This window comes from Taudactylus pleione, unplaced genomic scaffold (genome assembly GCF_031769625.1).
Source record: "Taudactylus pleione unplaced genomic scaffold, aTauple2 ptg001379l, whole genome shotgun sequence".
In the NCBI taxonomy this organism is placed as follows: Eukaryota; Metazoa; Chordata; class Amphibia; order Anura; family Myobatrachidae; genus Taudactylus; species Taudactylus pleione.
Window position 1 is genome coordinate 116891 of NW_028285779.1, and position 13110 is coordinate 130000.

The following is a 13110-nucleotide window of genomic DNA, read 5'->3' on the forward strand; positions in this document are numbered from 1 at the left end:
CATAATAGCGTTACGTCTCACCGATTCTGAAGCCTGTCGGGTGCGTGTAGGGCGCTCCATCTGCTGTAATGGGGTGAGCACTGGCTGAGGGACAATCAGGCTTAAGATCTGAGAAGCTAAAGCAGAAAATAGAAGATTCAATAAAATGTTGTAGAAAGTCCTCATATCTGTAATGTGATCAGAAATAACCGAGCGGATCCAGTACCATCAATTCTAGCACAGCGCTAGACAACGCCTAGAACAGATCTATTCAGCAATAGTGCAATCTAGGCTATATGACAGTAGGGCTGGGTTCTGTGCTTTCCTCCATTTATACCACTTCTCCTGTATAACTAATAAGCTCCTCCGGATCTCAGAACCATCTGTGAATGATACGCACATTTACCAGTCCTGTACAGACAGGAGAACAGACCCTACCTCATGCTCGCTGCCTAGATGTCATCCTGTCCTTTACATCCCACACTCAATCTGAATCCACATCATGTGACTTACACCTAAAGCTGGGTACACACTGGGCGATATATTGGCCGACACATCGCCAGCAATGTGTCTGTGAGGTATCGTGTCGGCTGTGTAGCACAGATGGAGGACGATATATCTGCAGGTATATAAGCGCATCTCGTGTTTACGGGTGGTGCGCCCACCGGCCGTACACTTGCATGCAGCTGGGCGTGAAAATTCAAATGCCCGCCTAGCAGCGATGTCAGGACGACATGTCGAGTGACCTGAATCGGCCGCAGCTTAAACATATAGAGAACACGTCTACATATCACAAAGGACACTGCAATCACTCTAATGCCTGCACTGATTATCTCCCATACTGATTATATCGGGCTGCAGTGTGCTCGTCATTATGGCGACCCCAGAACGCAGGCGCCACAATGATGGCAAATTAATTGTACTGCCGGCCATATGCTTAAAGCAGCATTTTACACTTACCAACATCATAGCGCATGAATTCCGGGGTCCCCATAATGTTTCTAGACAAGCAGTATGTATCCCACTACTACAATAGTCTCCTTACTGGTCTCCCCTAAACAGACCATCACACCTGTATACAGAATGCAGCGGCTAATCTGATCATCCCCGCGCTCACCTGTGCTCCGCTCTGTCACGCCATAAACTGAAACTGGTCTCCTGGATTTTGCTGAATTCAATATAAAATGTTTCATCACCTCTCTGCGTCTCTCATCCCCGCGCATCACCTCTCTGCGTCTCTCATCCCCGCGCATCACCTCTCTGCGTCTCTCATCCCCGGGCATCACTTCTCTGCGTCTCTCATCCCGGCGCATCACCTCTCTGCGTCTCTCATCCCCGCGCATCACCTCTGTGCTTCTCTCATCTCCGCGCATCACCTCCCTGCGTCTCTCATCTCCGCGCATCACCTCTCTGCGTCTCTCATCCCCGCGCATCACCTCTCTGCGTCTCTCATCCCCGCGCATCACCTCTCTGCGTCTCTCATCTCCGCGCATCACCTCTCTGCGTCTCTCATCCCAGCGCATCACCTCTCTGCGTCTCTCATCCCCGCGCATCACCTCTTTGCGTCTCTCATCACCGCGCATCACCTCTCTGCGTCTTTCATCCCCGCGCATCACCTCTCTGCGTCTCTCATCTCCGCGCATCACCTCTCTGCATCTCTCATCCCCGCGCATCACCTCTCTGCGTCTCTCCTCTCCGCGCATCACCTCTCTGCGTCTCTCATCCCCGCGCATCACCTCTCTGCGTCTCTCATCACCTGCTCCGAGTCTCTCATCACCTGCTCCGAGTCTCCCTGCGTCTCTCATCACCTGCTCCGAGTCTCTCTGCGTCTCTCATCACCTGCTCCGAGTCTCTCTGCGTCTCTCATCACCTGCTCCGAGTCTCTCTGCCTCTCTCATCCCAGCACATCACCTCTCTACGTCTCTTATCCCCTGCTCCGAGTCTCTCTGTGTCTCTCATTACCTCCTCCGAGTCTCTCTGCGTCTCTCATCATCTCCTCCGAGTCTCTCTGTGTCTCTCATCACCTGCTCCGAGTCTCTCTGCGTCTCTCATCGCCTGCTCCGAGTCTCTCTGCGTCTCTCATCACCTGCTCCGAGTCTCTTTGCCTCTCTCATCCCCGCACATCACCTCTCTACGTCTCTCATCCCCGCGCATCACCTCTCTGCGTCTCTCATCCCCGCGCATCACCTCTCTGAGTCTCTCATCACAGCGCATCACCTCTCTGCGTCTCTCATCCCCGCGCATCACCTCTCTGCTTCTCTCATCCCCGCGCATCACCTCTCTGCGTCTCTCATCCCCGCGCATCACCTCTCTGCGTCTCTCATCACCTGCTCCGAGTCTCTCATCACCTGCTCCGAGTCTCTCTGCGTCTCTCATCACCTGCTCCGAGTCTCTCTGCGTCTCTCATCACCTGCTCCGAGTCTCTCTGCGTCTCTCATCACCTGCTCCGAGTCTCTCTGCCTCTCTCATCCCCGCACATCACCTCTCTACGTCTCTTATCCCCTGCTCCGAGTCTCTCTGCGTCTCTCATTACCTCCTCCGAGTCTCTCTGCGTCTCTCATCATCTCCTCCGAGTCTCTCTGCGTCTCTCATCACCTGCTCCGAGTCTCTCTGCGTCTCTCATCGCCTGCTCCGAGTCTCTCTGCGTCTCTCATCACCTGCTCCGAGTCTCTCTGCCTCTCTCATCCACACACATCACCTGCTCCGAGTCTCTCATCACCTGCTCTGAGTCTCTCTGCGTCTCTCATCACCGCGCATCACCTCTCTGCGTCTCTCATCACCTCCTCCGAGTCACAGGACTTTGACACTGCCCTCCCTTACACAAACCTTTCTTCTACCTCTTCAAGTTGTTTATCAAATTCCAGAACCACCAACGTTGCTGTGTGACTGGATACTAAGCCACCAAGAACCTTGGCTAGTCCAATTTATAACATGTAACTCGTATCCTCATGTATTAAATCCCTATTTCCTTATAGCTTGTAAGCCTGCGAGCAGGGTCCACTTACCTCCTTATCGGTCTGTTATTACCCAGTCTTATTTTATGACTGTTTTGTTCTCAATTCTAAAGCACAATGGAATATGCAGGTGTTCTATACCTAGTAATATGGACCTGGCATAAGACAGGTCACCTCAGCCAGTCCCTATACTCACCTTGTGCCGGACCTGGCGTCGCAGGGTTGTGCCACTTCTGGTCTGTACTGTCTCCATCGTAGCTGAGAGCCATTGGCGGGGACATGGGGAGGGGGTGACGGAGGGGGGTGCTGGGTCCCAGGACATGCTTTAGTTGATTATTTTAATAATGTTAAATAACAGTGCAGTTCATTTATGAAAACCACACAGAACAGCAGTTATGTCACCTGTCATGGTCTAATCATGTGTAAAAGAAATAGCGGAACGCGTATAAAGACTAAACTCATAGCTATACCTTGCTGCCACGTTCTGTGTATAGAGACACGAGGGCTAACCTCTGGGAGGAGAGGTGCTGATGGAATTGGTAATGTCCCTTCTGCATTGTTGTTTCATTCTCCATACTGAACATAATGTAACAAGCTGACGTGCCAGGATGAGCTACTACTGTATGGATGTAACCCTGAGTAGTGTGTGACATGGGAGAAAGGCTACTGGCTGACTGTGACAACCTGCAGTGGGGGCAGACTTTAGTGATAACAGGGATTTTAGTCATTTTTAGACAGACCAGGTGGTTGTTTTTGATTAACCCTTGCTGACTCGTGACACTTTGCCGATAGCAACCGAACTGTAATTTTCATGCCAGAGAGATGAAAGCAAATATCTGATTGGGTTCTATGAGAAACCCGTTCCTGAAAACATCCCAGAAGAATTAACTACATAGATTTTTCTTCTTAAGAAATTATAATGGATACAGTTACCCCTAAATGAAGTTTATAGTGGATTAAAGATGATATTTTGCATATTTATGAGTATTGCATGATTGCAGAGGAAGCATTACCCAGAATACTGTTGTTCTTCTGCCGTGTTGTACTGTTGTCAGGACATTCCCTTCGGACATGTCCCAGATCCCCACAAGTAAAGCACCTCTTCTCCCTGAGTTCCCGCTCATCCTCCTTAACGTCTTTGTCATCATCCTTCTCATTGTCCTTCTTCTTGATCCTAGGGACAAGAACAAGGAGACTTATAGCTTGTTTATGTCACTTCCTCATTCCAGGCTCCGTGTCTGATAACATCTTTTATTAGTAAGCCAAAAATGTAACAGCGCTGGACGCTACCCGACTGCACATTCCCCTTCCCAAGTCCCCGCAGCCCTCCACTGCCCGCCTGCACATTCCCCTTCCCAAGTGCCCACAGCCCTCCACTGCCCGCCTGCACATTCCCCTTCCAAAGGCCCCACAGCCCTCCACTGCCCGCCTGCACATTCCCCTTCCCAAGTTCCCCGCAGCCCTCCACTACTCGCCTGCACATTCCCCTTCCAAAGTCCACACAGCCCTCCACTGCCCGCCTACACATTCCCCTTCCCAAGTCCCCACAGCCCTCCACTGCCCGCCTGCACATTCCCCTTCCCAAGTGCCGAAAGCCCTCCACTGTCCGCCTGCACATTCCCCTTCCCAAGTCCCCGCAGCCATCCACTGCCCGCCTGCACACTCCCCTTCCCAAGTCCCCATAGCCCTCCACTGCCCGCCTGCACATTCCCCTTAAGAAGTTCCCACAGCCCTCCACTGCCCGCCTGCACATTCCCCTTCCCAGGTCCCCACAGCCCTCCACTGCCCGCTGGCACATTCCCCTTCCAAAGTGCCCACAGCCCTCACCTGCCCGCCTGCACATTCCCCTTCCCAAGTCCCCACAGCCCGCCTGCACATTCCCCTTCCAAAGGCCCCACAGCCCTCCACTGCCCGCCTGCACATTCCCCTTCCAAAGGCCCCACAGCCCTCCACTGCCCGCCTGCACATTCCCCACCCCAAGTCCCCACAGCCCTACACTGCCCGCTGGCACATTCCCCTTCCCAAGTCCCCACAGCCCTCCACTGCCCGCCTGCACATTCCCCTTCCCAAGTGCCCACAGCCCTACACTGCCCGTCTGCACATTCCCCTTCCCAAGTGCCCACAGCCCTTCACTGCCCGCCTGCACATTCCCCTTCCCAAGTCCCCACAGCCCTCCACTGCCCGCCTGCACATTCCCCTTCCCAAGTCCCCACAGCCCTCCACTGCCCGCTGCACATTCCCCTTCCCAAGTGCCCACAGCCCTTCGCTGCCCGCCTGCACATTCCCCTTCCCAAGTCCTCACAGCCCTCCACTGCCCGCCTGCACATTCCCCTTCCCAAGTCCCCGCAGCCCTCCACTGCCCGCCTGCACATTGCCCTTCCCAAGCCCCCACAGCCCTCCACTGCCCGCCTGCACATTCCCCTTCCCAAGTCCCCGCAGCCCGCCTGCACATTCCCCTTCTCAAGTCCCCACAGCCCTCCACTGCCCGCTGCACATTCCCCTTCCCAAGTCCCCGCAGCCCGCCAGCACATTCCCCTTCTCAAGTCCCCGCAGCCCTCCACTGCCCGCTGCACATTCCCCTTCCCAAGTCCCCATAGCCCTCCTGCACATTCCCCTTCCCAAGTCCCCACAGCCCTCCTGCACATTCCCCTTCTCAAGTCCCCACAGCCCTCCACTGCCCGCTGCACATTCCCCTTCCCGAGTCCCCGCAGCCCTCCACTGCCCGCCTGCACATTCCCCTTCCCAAGTTCCCACAGCCCTCCACGGCCCGCTGCACATTCCCCTTCCCAAGTCCCCGCAGCCCTCCACTGCCCGCTGCACATTCCCCTTCCCAAGTCCCCACAGCCCTCCACTGCCCGCTGCACATTCCCCTTCCCAAGTCCCCGCAGCCCGCCTGCACATTCCCCTTCTCAAGTTCCCGCAGCCCTCCACTGCCCGCTGCACATTCCCCTTCCCAAGTCCCCACAGCCCTCCTGCACATTCCCCTTCCCAAGTCCCCACAGCCCTCCTGCACATTCCCCTTCTCAAGTCCCCGCAGCCCTCCACTGCCCGCCTGCACATTCCCCTTCCCAAGTTCCCACAGCCCTCCACTGCCCGCTGCACATTCCCCTTCCCAAGTCCCCGCAGCCCTCCACTGCCCGCTGCACATTCCCCTTCCCAAGTCCCCACAGCCCGCCTGCACATTCCCCTTCCCAAGTCCCCGCAGCCCTCCACTGCCCGCTGCACACATGAGCTACCACATGAGCAACCATTGAGCCTGCACATATGCCGGGTCAATAAAATGCAAAATCCAACAGGTCAGCAAATGGTACATCACTGGCTATCCCCTCACAATTGGAGCCATCTACAGAAATCCCTCCCCATCCAGGCAGAATGGAGATATAGAACAAGCACTACACCAAGTGAGATACAGTCCCAGAGCCAGGACTACTAAGCCTGTGAAAGATGGAATGCGAAAAACAACTGTCGCATAGACATTGAACCAGAACGCAAGACATCTTTGTCTTGGGAACAGCGGCCGATGAGAAAGAGTGAGTGAAAGGCCATTGCAGGCCCTGCAGATTAGAAATAACAGGAAAAAGGAACAAGTGAAAACGCCAGGAACATGGACGGAGGAAACATGGAAAAACCCTGAAAGAAGTGGCTGAATCCTCAGGAATGGTAGAACCAGTCAATGCGAATGATGACTGAAAAAGGACTCCATGGTGGATGCGGCCATAGATGAAGACATCTCTAGGAATGCCAGCTGAGCTCTGGTGGTGCGCAGTAATGAACCACCGCAGAGGGCGGCATGTGGCCCCTTCACCAGACAGGTCAGCAGGAAAAGAAAGCACCCTGCGGAACCAACTGCTTAAAGAGAGTTACAGTTGACCACTTTGAAATAACTACCAGGACATCCCAGCTGCACCCAAAGGCAGCATGTTACTGGCGATGCCCCTGTTAAAGTCATAGGCGTCAATGCCATAGAGTTGTGACACCACGATGATTGTCCCTGAGAAGCAAGTGAGCCTATAGCAGAGAATCTAGCGCCACTATGGTCATTTGAGAACAGAAACCAGTAGGTAGCCCCGCCAGAACCCAATGCCCCCATAGGTGAAGGCACAGGATCAGTGAATGTGAAAACCTGTTGCATGAACATAACAGATTTCCCCAACTAAAAGAAAGAAAAGACTTCAGCTGAGAAAGCATCTCCACAACCACCGCCAAGAGAGTGACAAATTATAGGTGTCAGGTGACAACAGAGCACCCAAAGACTAATTAGAATATCTGAAGTCAGGGAGCAGAAGTGTGGTCTGCACCCTCCTCAAAACAAGACACCAGCCTCCTGACTGACAGCATGCAATGGAGGACAGACACCGGATGACAAGGGAGTAACTCTGAAGGCAAAGAATCTTCTTCTGTAGAATACCGTCTTACAGCAGATGGCAGAAAAGAGACTTTTTCAAAGTAAAGCTAATAAAAAATCAAGTAACTTTGTATCTGGAACAAACCATGCTGCAATGCAAGTTGTGCAAATACAATGATTTTGTTTGCATGCTGGGTAAATACTGGCTACATTTGCATGTAGCCTACAAATAGTGGACAGCTTTATTGTCACATAGCAATTTACCCTGACAAATGTAACTCTCTCTGCACGTTACATCTCCCCATCCAGTGCAGCACGGTGTTACCAAGATGCCCAGATACTTCCCTTTTCTGCTTTGCTCCCAACACAGAACCAGCCCCGCTATATACAGCTGACGGCGGATCTCATGTTGGTACGAATGGGGTAGTAGAAAAGCGGAGCTTCTAAGAAGACCACCCAGATATGGATAAATGGTATTCATTAAGAAAGCCACAAGAAACTAGCAGAAGTGTTGGCTGTCACATAACAAGGAAGTTAACAAGGAACACTTATCAGAACTGGAAACCTGCCTGAATTGTACGACCAGGAGTTCCTTATTTACCAGACATACAAACCACTAATAAGGTATCCTGTCATAACTTCCATCTGGAAAAGTAGCCAGTATTTGCAACCTGAACATATCCAGAGACCAAACACAGTACCCCACTATCATCAGAAGGTGAAGAGAACCATAACAGACTACATCAGCCACGAAAGGTCTCGCATCGACATAAGGAAAACTGGGAAGAGTGCCTAAACAGGCAGGGGGTCACAATCCTAACAGAGGGAGAACATTGCATCATGACAGAATACAGGAGCCGTACTCAACAGAATAAGTTGGTGGAAGTAGCCTGGTAAAAGTCAGCAATCCGCCATTAAAGATGAGTCACATAGACAGTACCATCACTTTTAGAACATACAGTGGTGCTTGAAAGTTTGTGAACTCTTCAGAATTTTCTATGTTTCTACTCAAATTTGGCCTAAAATTACCTCATATTTTTCAAGTCCAACAAGTAGATAAAGGGAACCAAATAAGACAAAAAATTAGACATGCTCATTTTTTGGTTGTTGAGGAAAATGATCCAATATCACATATCTGTGAGTGGCAAAAATATGTGAACCGTTGCTCTCAGTATCGGGTATGACCCCCTTATGCAGCAATAACTGCTTCTAAACATATCCGGTAATTGTTGATTAGTCCTGAACATCGGCTTGGAGGAATTTTACCCCATTCTTCCGTACAAAACAGCTTCACCTCTGTTATGTTGATGGGTTTCCTCCCATGAACTGTTCTCTCCAGGTCCTTCCACAACATTTCGATTGGATTAAGGTCAGGACTTTGACTTGGCCATTCCAAAACTTTCAATTTATTATTCTATAACCATTCTTTGGTCGAATGACTTGTGTGGTTTAGGTCGTTGTCTTTCTGCATGACGCACGTTCTCTTGAGATGCAGATCATGGACAGATGTCCTGACATTTTCCTTTAGAATATTCTGGTATAATTCAGAATTCATTGTCCCATCAATGATGGCAAATCGTCCTGGGCCAGATGCAGCAAAAATAAGAATTATGGTAGACTTACCATTGATAATTCTTTTTCTTTGAGGTCCATAGGGTCCACAGGGATACCATGGGGGTAATGTGGTTGGAGAGATCCGGCACGGCACCAAACAGTTAAAGATTTCAGCTCCCAGGATGCCTCTGGTCTCCCTCTACATATACCCCACCCCTGGCCACAGACATTCAGTTTTGTAAACAAACCCAATGCAGGAAAAGGAAAAGGAGAAGGAAGAACAAAGCCGTAACCAAAAGAAAAATTACCCAATGCAGCCAGGTGCCTTAAGGTGGGTGCCCTGTGGACCCTATGGACCTCGAAGAAAAAGAGTTCTCAATGGTAAGTCTACCATAACTCTTATTTACTTATTCAGGTTCTATAGGGATCCATAGGGATACCATGGGAATGTCCTAAAGCAGTTCCCCTAAGGGTGGGGGATGCTCCTGAGGAGAAAGGAGAACTTGTCGCCCAAAGGAAGCATCCTGAAAGGTAAACGTATAAAAAGCGTAGAAGCTGAGAAAAGTGTGAACAGAAGGCCACGTGGCTGCCTTGAACAATTGCTCAACAGAGGCACCATGACTGAATGCCCAAGATGGACCTACAACAGAGTAGAATGTGCTGTCACCATATTTGGAACAGGGAGATCAGTCTGTGTGTACACCTGAGAGATAGTCATATGTAACCATCTAGCCAGAGTCTGTTTGTTAGCTGTCTATCCGTGTTTGTGAAAATCATATAACACAAAAAGAGTATCTGATTTTGTAATAGATTTTGTACTCTCCACATGTATACGGAGAGCACGAATTACATCCAGAGAGGCTTCACCTACAGAAAGATCTGAAGCCTGAAAAGCTGGAACTACAATTTCTTCATTCATATGAAAACAGGACACTACTTTAGCTCTATCCTGGTAAAAATGGTGAGTGACAAGAGTGCGATGCCAAGTCAGAGACTCTGTAGACTTGAAATGGTTGACAGCAGTTTCTTCTGCTTGCAGAGTCCAGAGGTTTAAATGGGGGAGCTTGTAGCCCCTTGAGAACCAAAGACAAATCCCACAGTGCTACCAGTGGGGCAAAAGGAGGCTGAGCTCGGAGAACCCCCATAAAAACAATTATAACATCTGGTAAAGAAGCAATCTTTCTCTGGAACCAGACTGACAGTGCAGCAACAACTGAATGTCTGTGGCCAGGGACGGGGTATAAGTGGAGGAGAACTAGAGGCATCCTAGGAGCTGAAAGCTTTAACTGTTTAGTGCCTGGATCACTCCAACCACATTATCTCCATGGTATCCCTGTGGATCCCTATGGAACCTGAAGAAGAAACAAACCCAAACCATGGTATAAGGTTTTTATGCTGGAATGCAGTTTTCTCATTTCTCCAAATATAATGCTTCTCACTTAAAACCAAAAAGCTCTATTTTGGACTCATCTGTCCCCAAAACATTGTTCCATTGTTCCTTCTGACTTGTCCAGGAGATCTTTAGCAAACTGCAGATGGGCAGCAATGTTCTTTTTGGAGAGCAGTGGCTTTCTCCTTGCAATCCTGCCATGCACACCATTGTTCTTCAGTGTCTTCCTGATGGTGGACTCTTGAACATTAGCTAATGTGAGAAAGGCCTTCAGTTGCTTAGAGGTTACCTTGGGTTCCTTTGTGACCATGCGTACTATTAGACGCCTTGCTCTTGGCGTGATCTTTGTTGGTAGAGGAAGCTTCTTGTTGTGATGGGAGGCCAGCATGTCGATGTCCGGACACCTCCAGAGACTCACCAACATCTGGAACACTTCTGAGTGAAGAGACCATTAGCCAGAGTACATATCCTGGCGGCTTAGGAAGTTGGCTTCCCAATTGTGGAACCCTGGGATGTGAATTGCTGACTGAGCTGAAAGGAACAGTTCGCCAAATGAAGAATGCGGGTTACCTCCCTCACGGACCTTTTGCTATGGGTTATACCATGATGGTTTATATATGAGACAGCCGTCGCATTGTCGGACTGAACCTTGACAGTTTTGTACTGGAGAGAGAACTTGGCCTGGTATAGGGCTCTGCTCCAATATGTTGATCGGGAGTAAAGCTTCTTGAGTTGTCCAGAACCACACTTATAACCTTATATTGAACTAACACAGAGTGTACAACAAAAGAGTGGGCGCACAGTGGCCCCCAGATGGACTAAGACAAACCTAATTAACAGTGAGTACCAAAATTACTCTTTTGCTGTCTTATCAAGGGAGTACTGCTAACCATGGGGACATTTCAAAGTTGCCCCTCGGGGAGGTATGCTCAGCCAAAGCTTTCTGCGTAAGACTGGCATCTCTAATAGCAAACACCTTCAACTTGTAAAATATGGTAAAAGTCCGTAGGACCAGCTGGCCGATCTGCACACTTGCTCCAACAACCTCTTCCAAGACATACATCTGGCAAAAAGTAGTCATGATCCATCTGGCTACAGACTGTATTGTTGCTGGCAACATAATACAAGATGAGAAGACTGTCAATCTTCCTCAGCAAGCATGACCTATCCACGTAGATCTTCAGGGCCCAAACCACATCCAGTACTGTTTCATATTCATTACCTGAGGCCGAATCTGGGTGCAATGCTGAATTACAATGTCCTGATTTAAATGTAACCTGGATACAATCCTTCAGCTAAAAAGAGGGAACAGTTCATGGGACAGATCGGTCCTGAAGGAAACACAAAAAAATGGGTATTTACAAGAGAGTGTGACAAATTCATACAATCATCGAACAGAAGAGATGACCAACATAAAAAATATCCTTCCAGACAAGGTACCTGAAGTCCACTAAATCAATTGGATCAATGAAGAGAGAACCAAATTATGCTCCCAAGACCCCACTGGTGGAATATAATGCAGTTGGACATGCAACATACCCTAAAAGGATGATTTGCAATTTCCTGTGAAAGAATTTTGGAAAAAAAACAAAAGCTGAACCTTCAATGAAGCCAGCTTCCATCCACTTTCCAAGCCATCTTGCAAAAATGAGAAGTGGTGAAGTAACTTGAATGCCAAGAGATGTATATCTTCCAAATTCTGTGGAAGGTTTTGTAAGATACTGGTTTTCTAGCCCTGATCTTCGACTGGATGACCTGGCGAGAAAACACCTTAGCATGGAGAATCAAGGCTTCAACAGCCAAGCTGTTAAAAGCAAACCGAGCTAAGTCTGGATGGAATGATAGACCTCATCTTAGCAGATCTGCCCAGAAAATGAATACTGGTGTACCAAGACCTTCATGACCAGTGCAGAGCCACTAGAATAACTTGGACCCTTTACATTTTGACCTTCTTGAGAACTTGGGTAATCAAGGCAATCTCTGAAATAATATAACCCAGACTGCACCACTAAGGAGTCATCATGGCATCCACTGGGACCGTCCTTGCCCCGTACAAGTAAACCTTGTGCTTTAGCTAAGAAGGTCTACCTATGCCAGACTCCACCTCTGTACCAGGGAACCGAACATCTGTGGTGTTGGAAAACACTCCCTGGGATGAACAGCATGCAAGCTGAGATAATCAGCTCCACAGTTATCTACATAAAGACCATCAATATCGCTGGAATGTACCTCTTTGGATCCAAAGGGGTCTAAGACGAAGGAACTGCAAGTTAGTAAAACATACCTTTAATCAGTCATGGAAAAAGGAGAATGATAATTCCGTCCGGCTTACACTAACAAACGTAAAACAGTAAATCAAGACAACATATGGTCCAGACAGCATAAATAAACAAAGAAGTGACAGATCTATATCAATTCCATATGTGATAAATCTATATCAATTCCATATGTGATAAATCTATATCAATTCCATATGTGATAAATCTATATCAATTCCATATGTGATAAATCTATATCAATTCCATATGTGATAAATCTATATCAATTCCATATGTGATAAATCTATATCAATTCCATATGTGATAAATCTATATCAATTCCTCTATGCCAACTATCAGGATCTAAAATACCTTCAAGCAATTCTATTGAAGGTAGCAGGATATACAAATTGCACATATAAATAATTGGATATCAATAATACGCCCACAATAGTATTAATAGAAATCACCATATGCAAAAGGTACAGTTTATTTGTGACCCGTGCTACACCTTCCATCATTACTGACATTTCATTTGATAGATTACATAAGGGATAAATGCTGTCTATGCAGATGCACTGATATAGTGATCTATGTGTATTTAGACTGAAACCAATAATATGTGACTGT

General features: G+C 48.7%; 1 protein-coding gene across 3 annotated transcripts in view; it reads right to left on the reverse strand.

Annotated features, from left to right (window-relative positions):
* The window catches only part of TUT4 (terminal uridylyl transferase 4), a 117159-nt gene that overhangs the window by 43424 nt on the left and 60625 nt on the right, over positions 1–13110 (reverse strand). For all 3 annotated transcript variants that reach the window (XM_088463464.1, XM_088463463.1, XM_088463466.1), the window contains exons 7-8: positions 3947–4107; positions 22–116 (exon numbers count right to left, since the gene is read on the reverse strand). In XM_088463464.1, the coding sequence (XP_088319590.1) occupies positions 22–116; positions 3947–4107 (256 nt within the window). The remainder of the gene's footprint in view (positions 1–21; positions 117–3946; positions 4108–13110) is intronic.